This window comes from Leuciscus leuciscus (genome assembly GCF_965113295.1).
Source record: "Leuciscus leuciscus genome assembly, chromosome: 5".
Lineage (NCBI taxonomy): Eukaryota > Metazoa > Chordata > Actinopteri > Cypriniformes > Leuciscidae > Leuciscus > Leuciscus leuciscus.
Genome location: NC_138729.1, coordinates 29,861,604 through 29,888,004, shown reverse-complemented (window position 1 = coordinate 29,888,004; position 26,401 = coordinate 29,861,604). Strand labels below are relative to the sequence as shown.

General features: G+C 36.2%; 1 protein-coding gene and 1 long non-coding RNA gene across 3 annotated transcripts in view; both read right to left on the bottom strand.

Annotated features, from left to right (window-relative positions):
- LOC309498361 overlaps window positions 1-26,401 on the bottom strand; it is a 205,525-nt gene that overhangs the window by 78,021 nt on the left and 101,103 nt on the right. The window lies entirely within an intron of this gene.
- eda2r (ectodysplasin A2 receptor) lies at window positions 85-21,758 on the bottom strand. 2 transcript variants are annotated; one of them, XM_082169058.1, is made up of 8 exons: window positions 21,498-21,755; window positions 19,985-21,015; window positions 17,647-17,737; window positions 16,436-16,614; window positions 16,189-16,277; window positions 10,165-10,332; window positions 9,955-10,059; window positions 85-5,660 (listed from the first exon to the last, which is right to left on the bottom strand). In XM_082169058.1, exons 3-8 carry the CDS (start codon window positions 17,728-17,730, stop codon window positions 5,188-5,190), a joined length of 1,098 nt encoding a protein of 365 aa, XP_082025184.1. In that variant the 5' UTR covers window positions 17,731-17,737; window positions 19,985-21,015; window positions 21,498-21,755; the 3' UTR covers window positions 85-5,187. The 2 variants fall into 2 exon arrangements, with proteins under 2 accessions (XP_082025184.1, XP_082025183.1); XM_082169057.1 differs by lacking the exon at window positions 19,985-21,015 and having other exon boundaries at window positions 21,498-21,758.

Sequence of the window (26,401 nt, the reverse complement as noted above, 5' to 3'; positions counted from 1 at the left end):
GTCATCTGCACCTCTCCTGGTGTGAGGGAGTTGATTTTTCTTTTTTCTGCTTATTTGTTCACCAAGTATGAAAATGACATGAGGTAAACCACACATAACCATTTTATTAACCATTTTATTTTAAAATGTAAATTGACATACACATATCTGAGGAGAAAAGAGATAGAAAGCTTAAATTATCATTGAAGCTTGTGCATTTGTCAGTTTGATATATAAAATGTTTAAGGTCAGCCTTTTATTTCTGAAAATTGTCATCACTCAAATAATTGTTTTAATAAATGCTTTATACAACAGTAAAATAGATTAGTGACACATTTCCTCCTGTGTAGTGATGCAATTGCAAACTGAATAAAAATGTGACATTAAAATACTGAGAACAAAGTAGAAAAACAATTTATTTGAAATATACTAAAACTAAACAATACTGACAACAATATCATCATTGCATTTCCCCCCTAAAATACTGTTCCTAATTCACTGAATAAAAACACTACACATTCAATTTAACAAATTAGTAAAAGAGCAAAAAAAAAACAATAAACATGAATTTTCTTACTGTTAGAATACAACACAGTATGCCACACTGAACACTTATGACTCTTTGAAAAAATAAGATAAAAAATAAAACTCTGATATATACATAATATGGAGCCCTGCACAACAACAACAACAAAAAAGTATATCATCCCCACAATTGAACAATTCGTTCCTACGGGTTACTACATCAGCACGTGTGACTAATTTGGTCTCTCGTTTTAAGTAAACCATGGCTACATTGTAATAATTTGTTACCTTGTTTTAGTTCAATCAAAATGAGGGAACGAATTAGGTGGCCACGATTTAGTAAAACGGGAAAACCAATTCTTAATATCATGTGTCGGGCTAGTGTGTTTAAAAAAAAAAACGTATTTTATACACAAGATTCACTAAATGATTAGTACAACAAAATGCAGTCAAACTTACAGTATAAAAGATTTTGGCTACAAATATACAACATGTACAGAAAAGGAACTAGCACCATTTAACAGTACAACAAAAAAAAAAAAAAAAAAAAAACTAATAATGCTACAATGTTCAAGCTTTTAAATTAACTTTAGAAATGAAAAGCATTATTTATCTAAGGTGCAAAAAGAGGAACAATTGCTTTAAATGCCTTTTTGGGTACAGTCCATTTTGAAGAGGTCATTTCGATGCCTCATTCCCAGCAACTTAAAATGCCAACTCTGAAACTACTCAGGAAATAGGCCTAATAAACTGCAGTGTTTTTGAAGTTCACTTCACTTGAATAAATGAGAAGAATGTATCACAATGTTAATTTCGGAATTATATATATATTTTTGTTGCATTATCTTATAGAATTTATTTTATTTTACATACTTGCTCAAAGCCTATGAAGTGAATAATGGGACTGTTTCAGGGAGTGTCTATTGGAAAGTGTTGTGCATGTGCACTTTTTTATAGTCTTTCTGGAAGGCAGTTCGGAATGATCTGGTGTAAGCTCTCAATGTAACAAACCTTCTAACACCTACTAATGATGCTTGATGCCATTGCCAATCAGAGGGCTGTGCACATGGTGTAAAAGAAAACCCATTTAGGTTCAAATATTCATTGCAATATAATATTTTTGTGGCATCCCATCTGTATCTGTCCACCACGCTACCTCAAACACATCTTTGTGTATTCATACCTGCTGACATAAAAGCTGGCGTCAACCCACACGACAACACTTGATGTGTTAATTCCCATTTGTTTTTACAATACATCTCAGTCCTCATTTGACTAACTGCAATCTTCTTCAAAGAACTGTAATGCATGTGTTTTAAGACAGGTTTGCACAAACTGGTTGTTATGGAATTACATTTTGGGTAACACTTTAGAATAATGTTCCATCATTAATGTATAACTGCACAGGAACAAATGAGTAACACAATATTAACATTCTAGTAACTGCTATTAACTATCAAGAAACTCTGATTAACTAAGTTGAATGTGGTAGTTCACTATTAGCAAATCAATAACTACTATTGTTTCAAACCTCCCAGGACTTATAAGAACTACTATATACAGGTTCATAATTAATGTGAATAATGCATAATGTATTATTAATTCTAAAGTGAAGATCATGGTAACCCACTAGTTATGACTCAAGTATTATCAAACCCTTCAGAAGGAATTACTAATTATTTGGAACAGTATTCTAAAGTGAAAAGCATGATAACTCTGACAGAAGTCATTGTAAGCTTTTGAAATTTTTGTAAGGTTTTGGATATTGCTTCTGACGGATTTGGTAATACTTGGGTCATTACTAGTGGGTTACCATGATGTTTACTTTATAATACTAATCCAAATGCCCAGTAATTCCTTTAGAAGGATGTATTAACACTTGAGTCATTACTATCCAGAACCTTACAAAAACCTCAAAGCTTTCAATGACTTCAGTAATTGCTAGTGAGTTATCATGCTTTTCACTTAGAACATGGTTCCGAATAATTAGTAATTCTTTCTGATGGATTTGGTACTTGTGTAATTACTAGTTGGTTACCATGATCTTTACTTTAGAATTAATTATACATTGTGCTTTACACTCATTAATTATGAATCTGTATATAGTATAGAAGGATCTTAATCCTCTGGGAGGTATGAAAAAAAACAGTAGTTATTGATTGGCTAATTGTGAACTACCTCATTCAACTGAGCGCTATTACTTACTAATTTGTTAATCAGAGTTTCTTGTTAGTTAATAGTAGTTACTAGAATGTTAATATATTGCATGACTCATTTGTTCCTGTTACAGTAGTTACTCTATTCTAGTAGAACTATTCTAAAGTGTTACCAAATTATGTTTTCAGAAGTACCAAAAAGATCTATTCTCTGTGCAGTTCATTTTCTGTGTGTTGGTGGTTGTGTACTTGTAAGGGATGAATTTGTGTAATCGAGTTATTGGATAATATTGTTAAACTGTCTAAATACTAAATCTCGGAAATGTATCTGTATGTATAAAAATACAGAGGTGCTAGATCCTTTATCACACTGACAAAATAATTCAGCTGCACTTTTGCACTGCTGTGAAATAAAAAAAAAAACAAGTTGGAAATTGATTGACGTGTGCTGACTTTGCAGGAGTTTTCCTGCAGCGATACCAGGTTAGAGATGCTATGACAGTGCTGAAGAGATGCATTTGACAGTCTCAACAAAGTGTTAATAAAAAATGATCACATTATTCTTAATTGAAAACAATTTACTGATCAAGCTGAAGCACATTACAGTGGAAGTTGAGGGGCGCAAACATTGAGGTCAAGCTTTATTTCAAGCCATATCGCAATATTGCATGATGTGACATGATCCATTTTATTTGCTAGTTAATTTTGCTAATCCATTTACATATCTAAAACCTGAAGCTTTGAGGCATAAAGCTTAAGGTAAGGTCACACAACAACAACTGATGTCCAGAATTCCTTTGCCCTGCATAACTGTAATGTACAATAAATGAAAAGCTTTTCATTTTTTGCTGGTTTTTAGTAGTTATGCAGAGCCAAGGCATAATAATGTGACACGGTTTAGGCATAAGTCTGTTGGTTTGCTTTGGTAGCGTACTACCCTTTAGCAAAGCGTTAGTTCTGGCAGGTCACGTTAGTCAAGCTCGCATCAGCTGACTCTCAGCTGATCCACGTCTACCTGTAGGAATACAACGCCTATCACCACATCCATATATAAGTTCACACAGTGTTATCAGCAGCTATCGTGTTTCTCAGGAGCTAATTACCCACCCATTCTTGAATTATGTTGTACATTAAAATATTGAATTAATGATATCTGCAATACATTCATGTTGGTTCTGTTCTGTTTACCCTAAGGGGAGTTATTGCTGCTCTTATCCATGCTAGGCTGCATGGATGCGCAGGGAGTTCTTGCCCAGAACAGAACGCCAATCCTAACTGTGTGCTATTTGTCAATCGTCTTTAACGACAGTGGTCCTGACAGAATTAGTTATAAATCCTGTGCAAAAAGTCCAGTCTCTTGGGTTTATGAAGACTTTTATAGCAGGTCTGGTATAGTTAACTGCACACATGAAGCAGTAAACTTGTTATGACCAAAGCAGAACATGACCTGCATCATTGAGGTGCAGTACTAGTGTCAGTAGTTTTCAGCTTCAGGAGGTAATGATCCATTTCCTGGACTTTTACTGAAGACAGCAGGAGTGAGCTTTTATTGAACAGAGACATTTTTTTAATGGTACAAAATTGAAAGAAATGCACCATTCAAAAGTTTGGGGTCGATACGATTTTTGGAATGTTTTGGAAGTCACTTATGCTCACCAAGACTGAATATATTTGATCAAAAAAGTGATATTGTGAGAAAATATTACAATTTAAAATAACAGTTTCTATTTTAATATATTTTAAAATGTAATTTTTTCCTGTGATGGTATAGCTGGATTTTCAGCATCATTATTCCAGTCTTCAGTGTCACATGATCCTTCAGAAATCATTCAAATATGCTGACTTGGTGCTCAAGAAAAATGTCTTATCAATGTTGAATGTTTTTTTATTTTTTATTAATATAATTTTTGTAACAATATATACAATATGTCTACTATCCTTGCTGAATAAAATTATAATTTTTTTTAAATAAGAAAAACAAATCTTACTGACCCCAAACTTTTGAACGGTAGTGTAATTCACCTAAAAATGTAAACTTTCCATCATTTACTCACTCTCATGTTGTTCCATCTATTATATTTTCATTGAATTAAAACAATTAAAGCAGCTCTTTTCAATGGATAGAACCAAGTCCCGCTCTACATTTTCTTTCGATAATTAATTTCATTTAGATGTACGTCCCAATACTTCCATTACACTGCATTTTCAATACATTGACTTACAGAATAACTGAATCAATGCACTCTTGATCAAATGTGTGACTTCTGATAACTGAAGCAAAACAATAGGTAAATAAATGGATAAGTTGTGTCTCCTGCTAATGCCCTTTTGTGCCTAAGCACCTGTTTCTCACATCTTAATCTTAATCAGACATCATAAACTGTCATTAAGTCATACAGGTTTTAACACACTACTTGAAAGAAATTCACAGGCAGAATTTTTACATAAGTTTGTATTGAGTGTGTATGTTGCATCTTTGTGTTGGATTACCGTGATCATACATTCGCAGCTGTGATCTCTCTTCACATTAACAATCTCCTTTTCCGCCTTCTCTTCTTTCTCTCTCCAGGTCTCGCAGTATCAGGCCTGAGGGCAGAGTGGAGTCTGAGCCCATACATTGTGGGATATTTCTGGCTATGAAGTCTGAAGTTCTGAATGTCTGGATCTCTGAGGCGATGGAGAGGTGCTGAAGGTCCAGTTCAGTACACTCTACTGGAGCATGAAGCCCCCAGCATGTCTGCTGCTCTACGGCACAGCAGGGTCTCACTGTAGACTGTCCTCCTGCCAGAGTGAGAATGACATGCTGGCTGTAGAGGGCAGAGTCTAAAGAAGAAACATCATGTGTTTCTGTTGCTTGCATGATGACTCCCGTTGCTGGATCAGTGCAGGCTGAGCTTCGCACCAGAGGAAGAAACTCACACTCATGCAGGCCAAGATCAGAGGTTATCGTGGTGGTGATGTCATCAAGCATGCAGGGGTCCTTCAATGGCAGGCAAGGATCTTACAGGATACAGACCACAAAAGTCAGGCACACAGTCAATGAATCTCTTTCTTTCTCTGATGTTTTTGGGTCACATGACCCAGAAAGGATGTTCTTTTCCCCAAAAATGTTAATGTTATCGCATTGGACTAAAACTTACTGACTTTGCTCACACAGTGGTATAACTATATAATTTTTTTGGATAAATGTTGTACTTTTTGGGATTTTTCCCCACCTTGTTACTTGTGGTGTTTCCGGTCAATAATAACCGGCCTACAAAAAAAGCTCATAAATCTCTCGTTATGCTATATTATCACCAAATATTGGATTCAATGTCTTTGTCAACTTGTTTTCTTTCAATTAGAACAGGTTTTGTATTTCTTTTTGAAACTGACTGATTGTAGGCCTCATTGATCTGAGCTTATATTGGTCAAAAATTACCATCCATTGAAAATAAGAGAAAAATGTAGTGTTCAGGAGCATGTTCATCATTTTCATACTCACATATGTATATGCAGTGGAGGCTGGTGCTAAAAACAAACTGAATTATTAATCCAGGACTGAATGTAGGCTAACTGTTAAATAACAATTTAACGGTGATAATAATGTAGCTATCATTAGCCTAAAGTTTAGCTAAAACTTCAGCCGGTAGGGTTGGGAAATAGCCAATGGTATAATCTGAGTATTTAATTATTATTTTTCTATTTGAATAAAAAAAAAACTGTATTTAATAAAAAAAAAAAATTGTTATATCCTGATCAATATTGTCCTACAAACAATGTTCATATTGAAGGTTATAAAAACAAACATAGTGTAACCTTGCTGTCTATCTGCAGTCTATCCAAAAAAGGGGTCAAATCACATTACATTCTAACATTGCAACATTACAATCTAAAAACAAAATAATGCTTTTTAAAGAAGTAGTTAAATTTACTAAACTTAAAATAAAAAAATAAAAACAAAGCTAATATCATGTAGGTTTGAAATTCTCTAGCACATTTATGTTCACCAACAACAACAAATATTCAACAACAAATATTTTAGCTAAATATATTTATAATTTAAGTGCTAATGTATATTTTAGTCAGAATAATTGCGCTCCTATTCTAGAAGTAGAATAGAAGCTCCATCTGTTCGGCACGCATGCACGCGGCGGCGCTCGTTCACGGAAGTTTAGCTTGCAGAAAGCTCGCCCAGTCATGACAGCAAACTGGAAATATTGACTTTCTAACATTTACAGATGGAGAATATGTCCGTGAAATGTAAGTTATGCACTGAGGAAATTATTGGATGTCACTTCAGCTTATGGCTAAATATTATTAGAGGTAGGCCTAATATTTGTTTCCTGCAATCGCTGCACAAGTGAAGTTTACGTATGATGACGAAAGCACGTTAGTGCAAGCCCTCCCGGAACCCATAGAGAATGCATTGCAGTGCCTGCAGTTCGAAAAAAAAAATCTTTGAATGTAAGTCTATGGGAACACTCTGGGCGATTTTCGGCCATAGTGAAATCGGCCAAAAAGAGGCGGTACTCCACAGAACGTGACTTGGCGCTGATTGGACTATATCCAGAGGCAGAACAACAGTGAGTGAGTGACTGCTAGCGTAACTCTGTGGTTGAATGAGATTGTGATTGAAAAAGTCCCTTCCACACTTTGGTGGTGCGTCGCCCGATCGCCCTAATGAAGAAACCGCCGCTGTGTATATGTGAGCTTGCAAGCATAAAAGCCTCGGATCATAGTAGGTGCAATAATTAAACTATCGCATTAAACTATGTACTATTGAAATTGATTTCTGGACCTCGTAATGTTGTTTTCTTTTCTTTTTTTTCTACAATTGTTATTACTGATATAGCATTAGCACATTCCCTCCCCCACACACACTCACTCCTGTCCCACCTACTTTGTAAAACAAAGTTACGCCACTGACACACACACACACACAAACACACACAAACAAATTGTTTAGATTTTTTTTTTCCACAGAGATGAACTTTATCCTCAGATCAATGAGGCCTACGATCAATCACTTGAAATAAATAGAAAAACCTCTCCTAATTGAAAGAAAACAAGTTGACAAGAATATTGAATCCAAAATTTGGTGATAATATAGCATAACGAGAGATTAAGTTACTGTCTTGTAGGCTGGTCATTTTAGACCAGGAACACCACAAAGTGTGACTTTGTGCCATTTTGTACAACATAAAAGCATTTCAAAACAAACTTCCTTAAATATTAAAGCACACTAGTGTGATAAAAAGTGAAATTTTTGTTTCGTATTTTGTTGAATATTGACAACATTATCCACAAATAATGATTTTTCACTCAAAAACTGAGGTGCATAAGCTCAGATCAATGAGGACTATGATCAATCAGTTCCAAAAATAAATACAGAACCTTAATTGAATGGAAACAAATTGACAATAAGATTGAATCCAATATTTGGGATAATACAGTATAACAAGCGATTTACAAGCAATTCTTAAAAGGCTTGTCATTTTTGACTGGGAACACCAAAGTTGTTACAAGGCTTTCAAGGGTAAGTAAGGGTTAAATACACTAATATTATAGCATACGCACATATGATTTTGGTGCAATAAACTGCAAAAATAATATAATATAAAACAAGATAAATTTACTTGAGAATCAAAATAAGTCCTGTTTTCAGAAAATATATTGTGAATAGATTTTTTTTTTTTTTTTACCCATTGGTAAATTATAGGGCTGCATTATACATGCATTATATTGAATTATATTGGATTGCATATATATGTATACAGTATATTAGCTGAATAAATATTAGCCAATACAAACATGTTTTTAGAAAACAGTTGACAATGAATAGACAGGAGTCCAATAATAGCAAAACGAATCACTTATTCTAAAAATAATATCTAGTATAAGTTAGACGAATCCGACATATAATGAGGGCTGTGTTAACAGTAAAACGTCCATCATTTAACACATTTTAAAAACACGGATGGAAAATACAAAATCTTTTCTGACATTTTGACAGAAAAAAACAGTTTGTGAGAGAGAGAGAGCTTGCGTAGCACTGATACAACGGTACTTTTTAATCCATAAGTAATTAACACGCTAGTTTTCATACAACATAAATTAATTAGATGGAATTTGTCTGAGATCCTCCGGCCTTGCTTCTTGGGGGAGATTCTCTGAGAACTGCTCGAGAGATCCTCCGGCCGTGATTAAAGCATTTAAAGGACATTTGCTAAGGTCTGTTTGTCGATTATTACTGCTGCAAAGCAACTTGTCATGCTTAAAACCAGATCCAGGAGGGGAAAATACCCAGAGATGCTGCAGTACATTAGGAATAGGTACTTTAGTTATTATTATCAACACAATAACGCATGCAATAACACATGCAGGCTACGTTTCTCAAAACAGAATGAATAAATAAACGCCTGTTTCTCCAGACTTGCGCTTATCAGTAATCCACAAATAACAGCACTTTCATAATCACTAAGCCATAGCGATATCAAATTTATTTCGATTGATTGTTCAGCATTACTTGAGCATTTTATAATTTGCATGGCTGAATGTTGTCTTCCTCTTATCTGAGTGACCATGAATGACGGAGTATTTTAAGATAATCCATGTGATCACTCCTGTGTGATAATCAAATCCAGATTAAGTTAACTCAATACAATATTTCAACTTTCCACATCCACCCCAGGCCGTTTACCTCCAGGAGTTAGAAGTACCATGACTACTGTACTGTCTTCGCTTATGAAATCAGTCAGACAGCGGGCCGCGGGAGTGGAAGGGGGATCGAGCGGGATTCTTTATTGGTGTCGATTTTCAGTCTCTTTTTAATGATAGGCCTTATGCATCTGTCAATCATCCCCGCTTGCTATTTGGGGAATGAACCCAGCACTATGATTGGTCGAACTCTTCTTCTTTTGCTGTTGCTTGATTTGAGGACTGCGAGTGCACAGAGGTGTCACCAGGTTTTTGCGTAGTTTAGAGTGACAAATCGTACCAGCGTACTTTGAGGTCAAAATGCGTATCCGCTATGCAAAATGCGTACAGGTTGGCAGGTCTGCCATATTAAGGGTCATTCACAAAAACACAGAGGGTATAGTTTCTTTCATATCTATGGTAAATAATATTGGGATAACACTGCTAATCAGTGTGCACTGGGCCCCTATTAGAAACACTATATTGTCATGCTGAGAGGATTGTTTTAAATAGACTCTATCTTTTTCTGAAGGTGATGTTTTGCCATGTGGTGTATAACAATAAGTTGCAGATAGCACTGCAAAGGTTGCAGTCACATTGTGTTATACACACTCACTTGATCTGTCCACTTCTGTGTTCTGCATCACTGTGTGTAGAATTGGCATTGGAACTGAGGCAGCATCACTGTCGTGGTGACTGTTGCTGACCGGTGATAAACAACCTGAGAATAGAGTTGAATGAAAAGGTAGTTAAATTTATGTTTTAAGCCACACTCAGTGGATTTTTTGTGTGAAAATATATTTATTGTGAGTATGTATAATCATACGTTTGCATGTTTTCCTGAGTGAAGACCGTGTCTGGTAGGTGACACACAAAATGCCAAACAGGACAGCTGTTAATACAGCTGTTGCTGCACAAGCGGTCACTATGGAAGAAGCATTTTGGATAGGAGGGGCTGAGGTTTGGACTTCTGCCACACCAATCCCTTCTCCTCCTAAAAACAGAATAATTAGTTAGAAAGCAAACTACCAAGACCAACTTTCGTTCATAAATTCATTCATTATTTGTGCATTCTTTCTTTTGTGGAACAGCTCATTCAATATTTTGAAGGTTGTATGTTTCAGGTCTTTTACAAACGTCTTTAAATAGTAAAAGTTCATTAGACTGATTAATGTGAATTGTTCAGTTAGATTTGTGAATGTCAAAAAACGACTTTTATGGTGCTTTTTTGTCATATTGGCGCTTAATTTATTATTGTTCATCAAAAATACTCCTTTGTGTTCTACAGAACATCAACCGCATATTGGTAAAGAATGATATCAGAATGAATAAATCATTAATTTTCTTGTCTATACTCTTAAATATAAAGGTTTTGAAAAGGGTTTTTCATAGCAATTCCATCAAAGAACGATTTCTGGTTCTCCAAAGAACCTTTCAGTAAACATTTCTTAAAAGAGCCTTTTTTTTCTTAGTGTGAAGAACCTTTTAATGATCTAAAGAACTTTTTTTGTCTACTATAAAGAACCTTTTATAGATTAAAAATGTTCCATGGTTGTTAAATGAGAACTGTCGTGGTAATTGTAAACTGTATATTAAACTAACCATGTTTCTAACATCTAACCTTATTTAACATCTAACATTTGAACAGGATGCACTGCACGAAACCAATGGAAAACTTGTGACTTTGAGTGTGTGCGTGTGTGTGTATAAATAACATAGTTTGGGAAATGAAACTAGACAAGTCTGTTAGAATCTTGTGATTAACAAATGAAGTCTTTATTAAAACAGAGTTTGCTTGTGCCAGTGACAGAGAAAAAAGGTTGGGGCTTTTGAACCAATTGAACCAATCATATTGAAGGTGACATGTTAGTCTTATTTGTTTTCTCGATTCTATAAAAACTGTTGTATCCGTATTTTCTGGTGGGATTCTCAATGGAATTTGTCTGATATCAATTTGTCTGAGATCCTCAGGCCTTGCTTCTTGGGGAGATTCTCTGAGAACTGCTCGAGAGATCCTCCGGCCGTGATTAAAGCATTTAAAGGACATTTGCTAAGGTCTGTTTGTCGATTATTACTGCTGCGCAGCAGGTCAGTTTAGGGAATCAAGTAAGTTAGAGTAAGAGATTCGGCCAGTTGTCGACGGAAGACGCAGAGAGCTAGAGCAGTGGTTCTCAACTCCAGTCCTCGGGACCTGCTGCTCTGCACATTTTGTATGTCTCTCTTATCTGACACACTCAAATCAGTTCATGGAGTCTCTCCTGACGAGCTGATGATCTGGTACAGGTGTGTTAAATAAGGGAGACATACAAAATGTGCAGAGCAGCGGGTCCCGAGGACTGGAGTTGAGAACCACTGAGCTAGAGTATAAAGGTTATCAAGTGCCGATTGGAAGACGCTATGGGTGTCGATTTGAAGACGCCAGATTTATTTATTAAGTGTCGATTTGCAGACGCTAGAAAGTCAGGTTTAGGGAAAAACCACAGAACCATAAAATGGATGTTAAATGTTCTTCATGAAACTATCAATGTCAATGAAAAGCTTTTATTTTAAAGATTGTATGTTGTAAACTATTCTTTTAAAATACAATGAACATATTCCAAAGATTTTAGCACCTGTAAACATCAAGAAAATGGTCTTGAATCAGTAGCTCAGTTAATAGCTCAATGATTCTCACTTTAAATAAACACAACAACTGTAGCTGCCTTATTCTGTTGCCTTCCGTTTCCTCTTTCTAAACGTATCCCTCTTCCTGTTGCTGGCAGTGAATCTGATCAGCAGAATGCTAAAACACCTGTCAATGCATGATGGAGTGGGTTCAGGGAGGATCGACACTCAGTCCATGCTGAGCACTTTCACAGGGCATTGACTGATCCTTGCTGGATAAATATCTCCACTCTTACTTCACCCGACACCCGTAATCACATTGAGAGAATAAAGAGAAAAGAGATAATACAGTGAGAAAAGAGGGAGTAAAGATACTGAAGCACAGATAAGATCATGAGAGACAGCATGGAAAGAGTGAGAGTGTGCAAGGGTAAAGGATGAAAACATGAAGAAAGTGTGTCTTTAAGCATGAAATTAAAAGGTAAATGTGTATGTAAATATTAACTGTACATTAAAGGGATACTTCAGGATTTAGCATTAAGCTTTGTATTAGTAGAAAACCTGTAGTATTTTTGAATTTCCGTGATTTCCACCCTCATATCCCTCTGAGATGAGAGATTTATGTATTTTTTGTCTGGAAAAAATCCTCATTTTGCGTCATCGGAGGATTTTTTGGCCAGAGGCTAAAGACTACAGCCTGTAGGAGGGGCTGTCCCGCATGTTTTCAACCCGCCCTAGGAGGTGGGATCTCACTCACAGAATGTACACATAGTATCAGCCGTCTTTCTTTGGAAGCTAAGCTAGCAGGCTCTTGTTCTGTGGAGAAAGCTGAGTAGTAGGAGAAAGCTGAGTAGTAGGGGTTACCATCCTCTTTTCCTCGTCCAAAATGTCCGGGATTCGGCTTTTGGTTTCTGCATTCGCCATTCATTGTTTACATGCACACCTTTTGTTTCAATCTAACTGAATTCATTCCGATTGATGAATCTGAATGTAGTGTTTACATGAACGCTAAACAAGTGATCGGTTGATGTGCGTTTTAACATTGCTAAGAAAATTCCCGCTCCTCCGTGAGAGATACGAGATCGGTGCGTCTCAGTAATCACGCCACCGGCCTCGCGCCGTTCTCCCGCGCCCCTCAGCCTCGTCCTGCTCGCCACAGTAAACATAATGAATGGCGACTGTAGAACGCAAAAGCCGAATCCCGGACATTTTGGGCAATCTCGAAATACCGGGCAAACTCGTCACGGAGTCTCACTAGTAGCTAGTTCTTGTTTTCAACTGCGCTCTCTAACCGGTAGGCGTGGCTTGGGAGTGGCCTCCTAGGGCAGCGAAGCAAGTGCATTCTGGGAGTTGTTGTCTTTCATCCACATAAGCCAAAAAAACATTTTCTGGCTTTTCTCAGTCTAGAAAGCTCCAAATTCAAAAATAATTTCACATTTCTTCTACATAAATGACCTATTTTAAATACACATTCATCTTTCCAGAGGTGAAGTATCCCTTTAACAAGGGTTTGTGTTTCAGGATGTGGAAATCTTTCATAATAAACAGTAAGGGATATAGTTCACACTAAAATGTTGTAATCGTTTACTCAATCTTAATTAGTTCAAAACCTGTATAACATTCTTTCTCTGATCCTTTCTTCTGTAGAACAGGCAAATTAATCAATATCAGGGTGGGTGAATTCAATTATATAATGGCAGTGAATTTGTGACTCTTTTGCTCCAATGCACTAACTCATTACTTGAGTGGACAGCATGCGGTTATGGTTTAAACTGAAGATATACTATATTAAATATAAGACAATAATCAAACAGATAAAGTATGTGAATTTAACAAACTAATCAATACAATTATATCAAATCATGTGAAAACTATAAAATATATACAAAAAATATAAATGCAAAATATTGCAAAGGCTTCATACAACTTCATACAAGTTGCACTTCGCGTATCTTTGATATCAGAACATGAAGACGTGATTCCATCAGAATTTTCTACAGCCTGTCAAGGTACAACTGTGGAAACCACTCAGATGCTCCCTCCAGTGCACCAGAGTATGGAGATTTACCCTTATTAGCTGATAATTCTGATAATGTTCAAGATGGACATGCACATTTCTATCATAGCCCTCCTCTGAGAAAACCTAGCGATACGTTTTTTTCAATCTCATCTGAAATGATCAGTGTTGGGGGTAATGCGTTACAAGTAACATGCATAACGCATTCAGATTACTTTTTTGATGTTACAAGTAAAGTAATGTGTTACAAGTAACATGCATTACCTAATCAGATTACTTTTTGATCTAACAGGTAATTAACTACAAGTAATGTGCATTACCTAATCAGATTACTTTTTGATGTAACGAGTAAAGAAACGCATTACAAGTAACATGCATTACGTAATCAGATTACTTTTTGATGTTATGAGTAAAGAAATGCATTACAATAACGCACATTACATAATCAGATTACTTTTTGATTTTATGAGTAAGGAAACGCATTACAAGTAACATGCATTACGTAATCAGATTACTTTTTGATGTTATGAGTAAAGAAACTTTTTTTTTACCTACAAGAGTCTCCTAGGATAGAAGGAATGGGTGGATATTCCGGAGCAACTTGGCATGTCTGACTGACCCTTGGCCATCTTGGCTTGGAGGGGGAAAAAATCGAAACACAAAGGCTTGCCACTTGGTTGCAATTTATAGAATGATGCACCAGGGTCCAATGAAGAGGCTGATGTGCAACTTTGCCATAAAAACCCGTGCAAATTCAAGAAAATGCTTTTTTAATAGCTGTCCACTGTAGTGACCACTATGCGTGAAAGGGTTAAAGTCTTCTGATCGGTTTTGGAGAAAAATAACCGCCATGCACCATAGTTGTGATGGGTGAATTCGAAACCTCTGTGAATTTGTGGCTTTGTTACTTCATCATACTGTTTTAAACCTTGGTTTTGAAACCTTGTGAGATTCTGATGGTTCGCTGGCATTGATCTGGTGAACTTATGAACCAGAGTCTAACATATGGTTTTAACTGGTCTCAATTCAGTTATATAATGTAGGTGCAGTTTTAAGGAATTTAAGGAATTTTAATGAATGTGTGCATAATTAAAAAGGGAGGGTTAAAGTTAATTGTTTCTAATTTATTTAGCCAAGTCCTCCTTAAAAAACACCTTATAACACATAACAAACATTTTAAATTAATAAAAGAACACAATTAAAAAAACTTCATATTTAATGGTATTTAATGATTATTAGATTACACTTTCATAAAAACCTTTATAATTGGTTTGCATAAAAGATGACACTGCATTTTTTGCCCATGTTAACATTGCATTTACACATTTTGACCAGCAGGTGTCGCCTGCATGTGATGTTTTGAGCAAATGAATTAAACCAGTTGCTTCTGTAAAATGATTCATTGTATCAGTTTTTAAAAGCTTTGTTTCTCCCATCACTATGCCATCACCACACACTCCAGTCCAGTATGTGGCAGAAATGCACCTTTTACGTTGATTTGCCAACTACCATTAAAATATCAAAAGAGTGTAAAGAAGGAAAACAAAATTACATTTCTGCCATTTACTAGGATGGATAAGCGTTTGCATGTTTTCCTGAGTGAAGACCGTGTCTGGTAAGTGACACACAAAATGGCAAACAGGACGCTGGATGGCGTACAGGGAAGCAGTGGTGGCTACCACGATTTTACTGTACGAACGACCTTATTTTCAATGCAGAAATAATCTATTTTCTGTGAATGTGCGACACTTTGATTCATTAACCAATATTAGTAAATAACTAGCTGGATAGCTGGTGTTTATTTATCAAGAAAGTGTTTTGCTGTTGAGATTACACAAATACTATGTTAACTTTAGGGAATTTCCAAGTTTAACTGTCAGTAAATTGTAATTGGTTGTTAATTTTGATAGCCTGTGATTGGCTGCAAAATGGAAATGCGCGCGCATTTCCATTTTGCAGCCAATCACAGGCTATCAAAATTAACAACCAATTACAATTTACTGACAGTTAAACTTGGAAATTCCCTAAACGTCGAACGTTCCCTGTTGAATATGCAGGCGAGGGCGCTGTTTTTTGGTCAAAAGTGTGCAGTCCTGTAGCAAATTATTTAGTAATAAAATATTGGAAGTGTAACAGAATTGAACAGAACACAGGGGTGGTCCAGAGTCATGCTTTAACTTGACACAAAGTCATGATGGTGTAAGTTGTACTTTTCAGTATGGTACTCACGGCTACACAGTATATTTCTGAAAGGGGCGGGGCCACAAGGAAGGCATTCCAAATCTTCTAATCCGTCCAAACGCATTTTGCTGTAGGATCTTCAATTAGAAAAAAAGTAATTTGTATGAAACCAAGATACGAGGGTGTGTGCGTATACTGATTTGGGTGTGAATATGCGTCATAATTATGTGTGGGCTGATAAAAATGTTTCATTAAGATTATTTTGCATGTGTGTGTGAGTGTGTGTGTGTCTCACCCAGGGAGGCAGTTTCCGCAGACTGCGTTGTCGGTGTGTGTGCAGTGCTTGATTTGGTGTCTGTTAAGTCTGCGGCAGTTCTGGCACAGTGCGCAAGGCTGAGAACCCCAGTCTTCTTTAAACCACCGAAAGTCACACACGCCACATACTGCCGACACACCTACTCCATAACCACAGTCCTAACAGCCCACACGCACACAAATGTACTCAGTAACATGATAAGTGCATTGGATACGTCAACACATTTTCTGAGGACACAGCTTTTGTAACCTAGCCCTGTTTGTAAGTCTTTTAAGGTCATGTGTAAGCCTCTGGTGGCAGGCATGTCATATTACAGCATATTTACTCCACAAATTGGAGCATATTTTTATCAACATGTCTTCATACATATACCTATATCTTTCTCATAAAACAGCCCAAAAATACACCTTCAAAGTTTTAACATAAGAAAATTAAATTGCAATTAATATAAATTTTTATATGTCTCCTTACATAAAAAATAGTTACGAACAGAAGACAATTGCACTTTGTCTATTTCAACTATTATCTATTGAATTGATTGAATATCTATTGAATATCTTAGATATCAGAAATAAAATAAAGCAAACATTTTTTTGTTATCTTTAGGTTGTATTCCCTTTTCTGTCAAGTACAACTAAACCACCAGTCCAACAGTTACTACAAACTTGATAAAATAGCCTAAATCAAAAGTGTTCTGTGAACATTTGGCATTATTAACATGTTGTAAAACAGCTTAAACAGCCTATAGTCTTAGTTTCTTCTCCCAGTCTAGTCAGACAGGGCTTTTGGCTGTCTTTAGGGTGTTTTTTAGCTGGTCAGGCTGGGAGAGCAATTTGCTGACCAGCTAAACCCACTGAGCACCAGCTAAAACCACCATCTTAGGCTTGTTTAAGCAGTCAACACTTTGCTCATTGCGACTCATTTTGCCAGCATGGGTCACATATATTAACTGCATAATCAAACGTCAATCAACAAGGGTTAATGATGTTGACTGCAGAGGTTTAAAACATGTCAGTTCATCTACAAACATTTAAAAATAAGTGACAATTAATTATGGGTGTTACTTTCTTCATACAGCCCCTGGGCTTCTCAAATGTTGATTACTTTAAAACATTTTTTTTTAAATGAATTACTTTTCAAACACTTGATACACAGAAGGGGATTTCTCTGGCTCGCTCACACACTCTCACCTCTTTCAGTTCTTGGCCGGGTGGACACTGTGGGCACTTGTGACATTGTCCACTGTGATAATACTCGTCTGTCAAGCAATCCATTCCATATCTAAGAGAAGGAGAGAAAAAGAGTTAGGCTCTTACACATAGGCTTACAATACACATCAATTTTAATTTCAAAACTATGAGGCAACTATGTGTGCTGCCAGTTTATTTCTTTATAAAAAATATTCTTTCTTTTTTTTACAGAAAAAGACTTAAAAAAGTGAAATACTGTTTACATTAACATCAAAATATATATAATTTTACTGTCAATACTCAATAAATCAAACTAATTGTAAGGTTTTTGGAAGTAAAAACTAACTGCCATATAATTTAGTGAAAACAGTGGCCAGAAATCTACAAGTGGGTCCATTGCTCTATGATTCGTGCGCTAAATCCCACCTCTTGTTTTTGTCCGCATTCTCAGATCGGCCTGAATGAAGGCGATAATGGCGTTATTTGGAAGACTATATAGAAAGTAAGTTAACAATTTCGCCACTTAGATATCACCACTTTGTCACGTCAAAATCAAACTTGAAATGGCCTGAAAACATGATGACTTTTTTTTTTTTTGTGAGCAATCAGCTTGGTGAAAGGAAAGGTACATCTTCGTGTCTGTGTCTCTGACCTCCATGTACAAGCTTGACTGCTGAAAAAAACATCTGAAAAGAAAAACTGAACATTGGTTCACAAATAATATTGTTCAAATTGTTACTGCCTATAGTTATTATTTTGGAATACATGTAAAAATGCGTAAAAAACACTAACTTGAAATTTATACTTGGTTTTAATAAATAGAACATTACATAGTGTAAAAAACTAAACAAAATATAATTGTATTTGGTCTCTCTTTTTTATGTAATGTTTATTTAACCTGGAAAATGAAGTGTAACAGGGAAATCACTTTTCATTTGATTTATATATATATGAAGAGTTCAGATGCAAAAGCCTCTAAGTGCCATCTGAAAATTTCTTCTGGAATGGTAATTTTTATCAAGCTCGTATATTTAAGTTCAGTAATTTCACTTAAATGACAATTAATAGGTAATTTTCATTGCCATTCAAATGAAATTACAGAACTTAAATATACGAGCTTGATAAAAATGATCATTCTAGAAGAAAATTTCAGATAGCACTTAGAGGCTTTTGCATCTGAACTCTTCATAATATAGCCTATATATATATATATATATATATATATATATATATATATATATATATATATATATAGGGTGGACCACTATTTTTATATATAGGCTATATATATATATATATATATATATATATATATATATATATATATATATATATATATTTAAATATATAAAATATCGGTATATTACTCACTTAATGGAATATGGTTATTAGTTGTAAAATATACAGGCACCAATACAGTATGCCATCCCATAATACCTGAAGCATTGTCACAATATTTTTTACATCCTATTTCTGGCAACCACAGCTGACCGTTTTTTTAACATGATTGTTTTACAGTGTAGTTTAAAGGTTTTTAATTGTTTTAAAATGTTTTAAATTCCACTTTTTTTTTTTTTTTTTTGCTACATACAGGATTAAGTCATCAATAAAAATTTAATGGTTAAATTTGATCAAGATATGAATTAAATCTTATATTTATGAATTAATTTATATTATTTGTATTATTATTAAATGTAGGCTACATATTACATTTAGGCTAACTGTTTAGCTATAACATTAAAGGGTAGTTTTAGATTTAATATTTGTAGTTCACAAATGGTTAAAAAAATGTTTTAAAGTAAAAACAAACATTGTAAACAGTAGTCGATAATTACTTGAACAGAATCTGCCCAAACTAATTGGGAGTAATAATTTCCCAGTCCATATTTATAAGTGAAATTAGTGTAAATTATTGTGCTTTGTCCATTGTTTATATCCACAATTTTACGCATAGGATATTAGCCTATATGGGTATGCAAATTTTTACATTAAAGGTTGAGGTGGGGAAATCGTTTCTCTAGCTTCATGCAATAGGCTATAGTCAGCTATTTACGTTCATTTCAATAATAAAGATTTATGTCCATCCACTTTCATCCATTCTGAAACCGAGAACACAGAGACACAGATCAAGAGAGAGCGCACATTTAGGTGCCATCTAAAACAAAAATACCTCCTTTAAATGATCTGTTGGGAATAATTTTCCCGAGGCTTAAAATACAAGAAAGCTGGTCAAACCGAACTACGTAAGTAGGGCGCTCTGATACGATTCAAAAGTAGAGAGCGGTGTACTGCTACATCATGAATCTCTGTAAAGTCACGTAGGTACATCCACACTTACATTACAGCAGGGGCAACAACGCGCAGCAGTCACTTAATTCTCTGTCCCATTGGAGTTACCGTCTCCTGTGGCTTTGGGTAAGTTCGGTCCAGTTTAGCTTGTGTTTAAGTTGTTGAAGTTGTTGACTGGCACACATTTGCCCAGTGCGCTGCGTGCGGGGACACACAGGCATGTCCCGACATGTTCACACTGCTGTGACTGAAATCCGCTGCAGAAGATGCGCGTGAGAAATGAACTTGAACGGAAATTGCAATTCAAAATGATTTCTCGGAATTTCTTGGAGGACTGAATCTCAAATAAAAATGATGCCTAATTTATAGCTTGTTTATTTGTATCGAGGTTGTTCTAATAATGTGTTCTAAGAGTTTTAAGAAGCAATTTCATGGTTTCGCTGCAGCAAACCCTTATGAACGCAAGGTGGCGACAATGAATTTATGTGGAGTCATCACAGTCTATGGGAGTCATACGACCTTACATACGACTTAAAGTATAAATACTTACAATATAAATTTACACTATAATACAAAATGGACAATTCTTATTTTTATGGAATATTGTAGAATTTCTTATAAATGATTTACCCGTGCACATCATTTATTTATTTATTTTTTACATTAGCATGTGCCCCCATGATCTTTAATCAAAATAACTTCCCCTCCATCTTGAAACAACATCTCTTCTGACATGTTTACTGAGACAAACTGTCACTCACATGAGATCACAACAATAGCAAACCACAACGATCCAATCAATTCCCGATGGACAGAATGTATGTAACAATAGGGAAGAAAAGACTAAAATGCATAACAATTAATATAATTTTAGAACATGTACATCATATTCAGTTGTAGCTCATCACATTATATTAAATTGCACTAAGTTACATTACATTACATTTGTAATATATTGCATTCTGTTATTAGATTGCATTACCTTAAATTGAACACTGCAACTCAGTGATCAGTTGGCAAGTACCACAGCTGGCCATGTTTATCCTGACTCATTTGTATTGAAGATAGAAGGCATATGTGCTGATTTATTCATGAGCAAATGAAAAATGGGATAAGCAAAGTGACACATACACATACCGGTATGCAACAAATGTCCCTTAAACATTCCAACATGCTCATTACTCAACAATTAATTATATGTGTTAGTTTTTCAAGAGTACTGCCTTTCTCTCTGTGTGATGGTGCACTTGATGAATTCATTACACAAAAGTTATTTGTGTATTACAAATAGAAATGCATGGACTGCAAAAACATTACCAACCAAACAAAAACACATATTCTCTCCATGAGTGTTGTGAGTTGTTCTCTCACTGATGATTTTGGAATTATGTAAATGCAATTTATAATCGTGAAAAAATAAATAAAAAAAATACAGAAAGGACAAGCATTTGAGTCAGATTGTGATTTTAAATATAACGGTAGAATTGTGAGTATTATGACGCGCCAGGATCCGATGTGAGATCCACCAATCAGAGAGGTTAGATAAAATGAATAGAGAATACCTTGTGTTTTTCCGTGAGTGCTCGCCCATATTTTTCTGTGCCCGAGCCCCCGAGCAGTGCCTATGATCATTTTCTCTACAATTATCACACGAACGATTAAATAAATCCTAAGCCAAGTGAAAAGTGTTTTGTGTGGTATGTGATAATGAAAAAAATAACTGCAGAAACTGGTATATGTGTTAGAGATTGAGGGAGTAGGAGGGCACTTTAGCCTTGCATAGTTAGTCGTAGTGGTTTTGGCAAAGGAAGAAAAAAAAACAGATAGAGGAAAGTGTTAGAGAGTGCATGACATTTTTTCAGGGTTATTGTGTCTGAACTCTATCAGGTTAGAGACAGTGTTTTGCATGGGTTGTTTTGTCCCTTAACCGATCTTAAGCAACTCAAATAGAACAACAGGATGTTATATTAACTGAACCCTCTCACCTGTCAAAAGGAGATCAATATTTTGGTCATTGTTGTTGTGACTCGTGAGTGCTGTCGTGGACAAAGATGTGTGATCACCTCATCACTGAATCTTATCTCAGCCTGTTCCTGTCCTCTTCCACTTCACACACATTCTTATCAGAAGTGTAGATTTGCTCTGACCTCTAAAATGTGCATTGACATCCAACCTTATATTTAAGTCGAAGACAGATGTTGTTCTATGAAGGTGTCCCAGACAGAGTCCATAATGACAAACTTCAGACAACAGGATAGCAAAAGTACAATTTGACTGATTAGAGCAAAGAAACATTTGTAAATATCCCACCGAAGTGCTTGAATGCCTAAATGAAGGCATGTATGCTTGTCTGAGCATTCCAGCCAGATGATCTGACGGTAGCTGCTCACATCTCGGCCTGTCTGACAGACATTTCTTGCTGGGTGAAGGACCACCACCTTCAACTCAGCCTTGCGAAGACAAAATGTATTGTGGTCTCAGCTAACCCAATACTTCCTCTCAACTTCTCCATTCAGCTAAGTTCGTCAACCATAACTCTATCAAGAGGTGCGTTTCTCAAAAGCATTGTTAGCCAACTATGGTCGCAAGTTTGGAGGACAGACAGGAACCTTTCACTGACCACATTGCTAGAACTGCCCAGTCCTGCAGATTTGCCTTATACAACATTAGGCGCTTCTTATCGGAGCATGCTACACAACTCCTTGTCCAAGCTGTTGTTCTATCTAGACTGGACTATTGTAATGCTCTTTTGGCAGGCCTCTGCAGCTGATCCAGAATGCTGCAGCAAGAGTGGTCTTTATTGAGCTGAACAGAGCGCACATCACACCTCTCCTCATAAAATTGCACTGGTTGCCAATTGCCCCTCGCATCAAATTCAAGGCACTGATGTTTGCCTACAGAAACAACCACTGACTCTGCATCCCTATACATAAACTCACTACTTCAGACTTATGTGCTAGAACAGGCAATGTAATACGTGTGTGTGTGTGTGTGTGTGTGTGTGTGTGTGTGTGTGTGTGTGTGTGTGTGTGTGTGTGTGTGTGTGTGTGTGAACTGCGTCTTGTGGTGTCATCCCAAAGAGGCACAAAATCACTTTCACAGACCTTTACCTTGACAGTTCCAAGCTGGTGGAATGACCTGAGCTCAACCCAAACTGCTGAGTCTTTTGCCATTTTCAAGAAACGGCTGAAGACGCATCTTGTTTTGTTTTTTTGTCAACACTTGACTTGACCCATTAATACTAACACTTATTATTCTATTCTATTTCTATTCTATCTTTTTATTTTTTGTTATTTATAAAAAAAAAACCTTGCTACCTTGTACTGTGCTAGACTAACTGGGACCAGTCACAGCACTATTGTTGCCCTATTGTTGCTTTGATTGCTTCTATTGCTCTTCGCTTTTGTAAGTCGCTTTGGATAAAAGTGTCTGCTAAATGATTAAATGTAATGCAATGTAATGTGAGTGTGTGAGTGTGTGTGTGTGTGTGTGTGTGTGTGTGTGTGTGTGTGTGTGTGTGTGTGTGTGTGTGTGTGTGTGTGTGTGTGTGTGTGTGTGTGTGTGTGTGTGTGTGTGTGTGTGTGTGTGTGTGTGTGTGTGTGTGTGTGTGTGTGTGTGTGTGTGTGTTAGTGGGAGTTTTAAATATGAAGGCCGTAGAGAAGAGCCAGAATCAGGAATAGTTCAGATAAGAAAACTTCAACCACCTGGAGAGAGAAAGACGTCTGAAGACCTAGTTATGAATCTTAACTATTAGTACAGTTACAAGGGCATATTAAAATATAAGTGGCATGAATATGAAAGCTAATTTATCCTTGATGACGGTAGTTGATGCGGCCGCAGGGACATCTCCGTGCACCTGCTGTTGACAGAGGAAAAACTATGAAAAGTGGCATAAGAGCCCTGAAAAACATCAGCGTTACTCACAGAACTAGAGTCTTCCTCGAGGGATTTGCCTCAGACCAGCAGCATAGACATAATGAGCAAAACAACATTGAACAAAAAAGGACCATAAAGAAAGCATACTTTTATTTTTACCAAGCATTTTACTATGCTGCTTTTTCTCTCTCTCAATAACTGACTTCCAAACCTGACTTTCTTTCTTCATGTGCACAAAAGAAGATGTAAAACAAATGTTGTCCACACAATGAAAGTCAATAGGGTCCGATGTTTTTTGGGACCCCACTTTCAAAAACAGTTGAAACATGCTTTAAAATATCTTATTTTATATTCCATAGAGGAAAGACATTCATACAAGTTTTGAACAACATGAGGGTGAGTAAGAATTGATGCAATAATTGAGTGTGAATTTCCACCACTAAATGTGTTGTCTTGATTCACATAATGACAGTGATTAGTTGCTTATCATTATAGAAACAATTTCCATCGCACACTTTGAAGAGATTTCATGTGTAGGCCATTTTTACTTGAGTGTGTCTCACTTGAACCTTTCAATTGACATATCTTCAAGGTATAAACGTTAAAAAAAAAACCCATCCAATTATATAAAACCTTGGATTCTGTTATATAAACATTAAATAAAAACCCAAATGGACATATAAAACCTCAGTCTTGCTCGGTGTCTGTCCCAGAAACAACTGAACTTATGAACTTCAATCAGATATGACTCTGCTGGTTTATTTTGGAAGCAGAGAAAGTAAAAACATGCCAAATTGTCCTTGAGCTCTGTCCATATCAAAAACAGGTTATTTTTAGAAATATAAAATTGTCAGTGCTATAGCGTTCTGCATGTGTGCTGTTGTCTTTTAACCAGTGTTACGGAACTGAAACCAGCCTTACTGGATGTTTTATTAACTGAAAAGTTTGACTTGTCAAAATGAGACAATTGTGGCCAACACATCATACATTTTAATAGGATGAGATCAACAGAAAGAAAGAAAAAACCTGATGACCATAAAGCTCCATGATAAAAAGTTAAAACAGCCGTTACGTGATCCGATTGTGGAAATTTTGCATTGGTTGCAGAGCTTTAATGATTGAACAGTCGTGCAAGCCGAAAAACACACAACAAAGTTAACTTGCAGGTGTATTGCTGCTTTGTGAGGAAATTGTTCAACTCTTATTCAGAGGAGTTGTTATACTCCAACTAAGCAACAACAAATGGCATGACATGAAAGTGTGAGCGGAGCTTAAGCCAATAACTTCCACTGACCACAGAGCAGGCAGAATATAAACAGTCACTTACCTCACCCGCTCTGACAGCTCTCCCAAACGTACATGAATCAAAGCCAGAAAAGTTGAAGTGATCGCACTCTGGCACATGGGAGAAATGTAGAGAATGTCTGCTGACTTTAGAGAGGGATGAGTGATATGATATGATCAAGTGAAATGAAGACCGTATATAAGAATTTTTATTATCTAATTATTTAAGCAGAAGGCCATTCATTTTTTAGGCCTTGTACACACATGCTCTCACACACGGGATGCACATAATGAAACACCCAGCCTCATTGATTAGTGCAGACCACATCTCACTGACAGATGTTAAATCTCATTTGTTGGCATGGCATTGACACCACAGAGAATGATGTACTTATGCAGCTTGTTAGGGTCTCCATTTGTCTCTCAGTCTGCTTAATTATCTCTTTTCCTCTCTGTGACTAGATTGGAATGTATAAGTGTTTTCTTGTAAATGAAAGCTTGACAAAGGGAGAGAGGTTAGAGAAGGTGGCCTAAAGGTGGTTGTGTATCATGTGTCTTTTGTTCTTTACTCTCTGTTCTCTGTTAAAAAGTCTTAAACATGCAGTTTTTAGACACAGAGCCATAGATGGAAAAAGATCAAACCCTCCCCTTTGTGCTGTCTTTTTGTAACCCTAAATTAAAAAATGGAGACTTCGACTACACGCTTTAGCATTGAGAAACATTGCTTTACTTTTTCTCTTGCACTCACACTCACTTAATGATGTTTTATTAACAAAGTTCGGGAGGAACACATTCAAATGATCTATCCAATCAGACAGAGAGGAGGCCAATATACATAGCCGACTCACCATATGTTCCTCAACAGTTTTCTGCATCCCTCCATCACCCTCACTCTCGGCTGGTTACTACCCCAGCCAGGAATACGGGGGAGTCCTCTGGGTTTGGAGCAAATTCCGAGCTCGGAGCCCTCTACTCGTACAGCAGCCAAATACACATTCTCTTTACTCTGATTATTTGTAGGTGTGAACTCGTGAAACTTTCCAAAGTTCTCTTCAGTTATAAATGTGTATGTGAATGCACTCTTATAAAGATTCCAAAACAGTGGTTTTAGCATTGATGCCTAAGAACTGTTTTTCAGTCAACAGCTCTTAAAAGAATGATTTTATTGTTTGTTTGTTTTTTAAAGTGTGAAGAAAATTTTAACCCTCTGGTGTTGTTCGGTCATTTTAGACCCCCAAAAAAAGATAATGTACTTGATTCAAAAAGCTAAATGGTTGTAAAAACAAAATAGCCGTACTTGTGTTGT

Coding starts and splice junctions, on each gene's coding strand:
- eda2r (XM_082169057.1), bottom strand. CDS start 21,526: ATGGGCGAGCACTCACGGAAAAACACAAG. Junction 16,278..16,435: donor TGCGGAAACTGCCTCCCTGG/GTGAGACACACA, acceptor TTCTAATTGAAG/ATCCTACAGCAAAATGCGTT. Junction 10,060..10,164: donor ACTCAGGAAAACATGCAAAC/GTATGATTATAC, acceptor CTCTATTCTCAG/GTTGTTTATCACCGGTCAGC.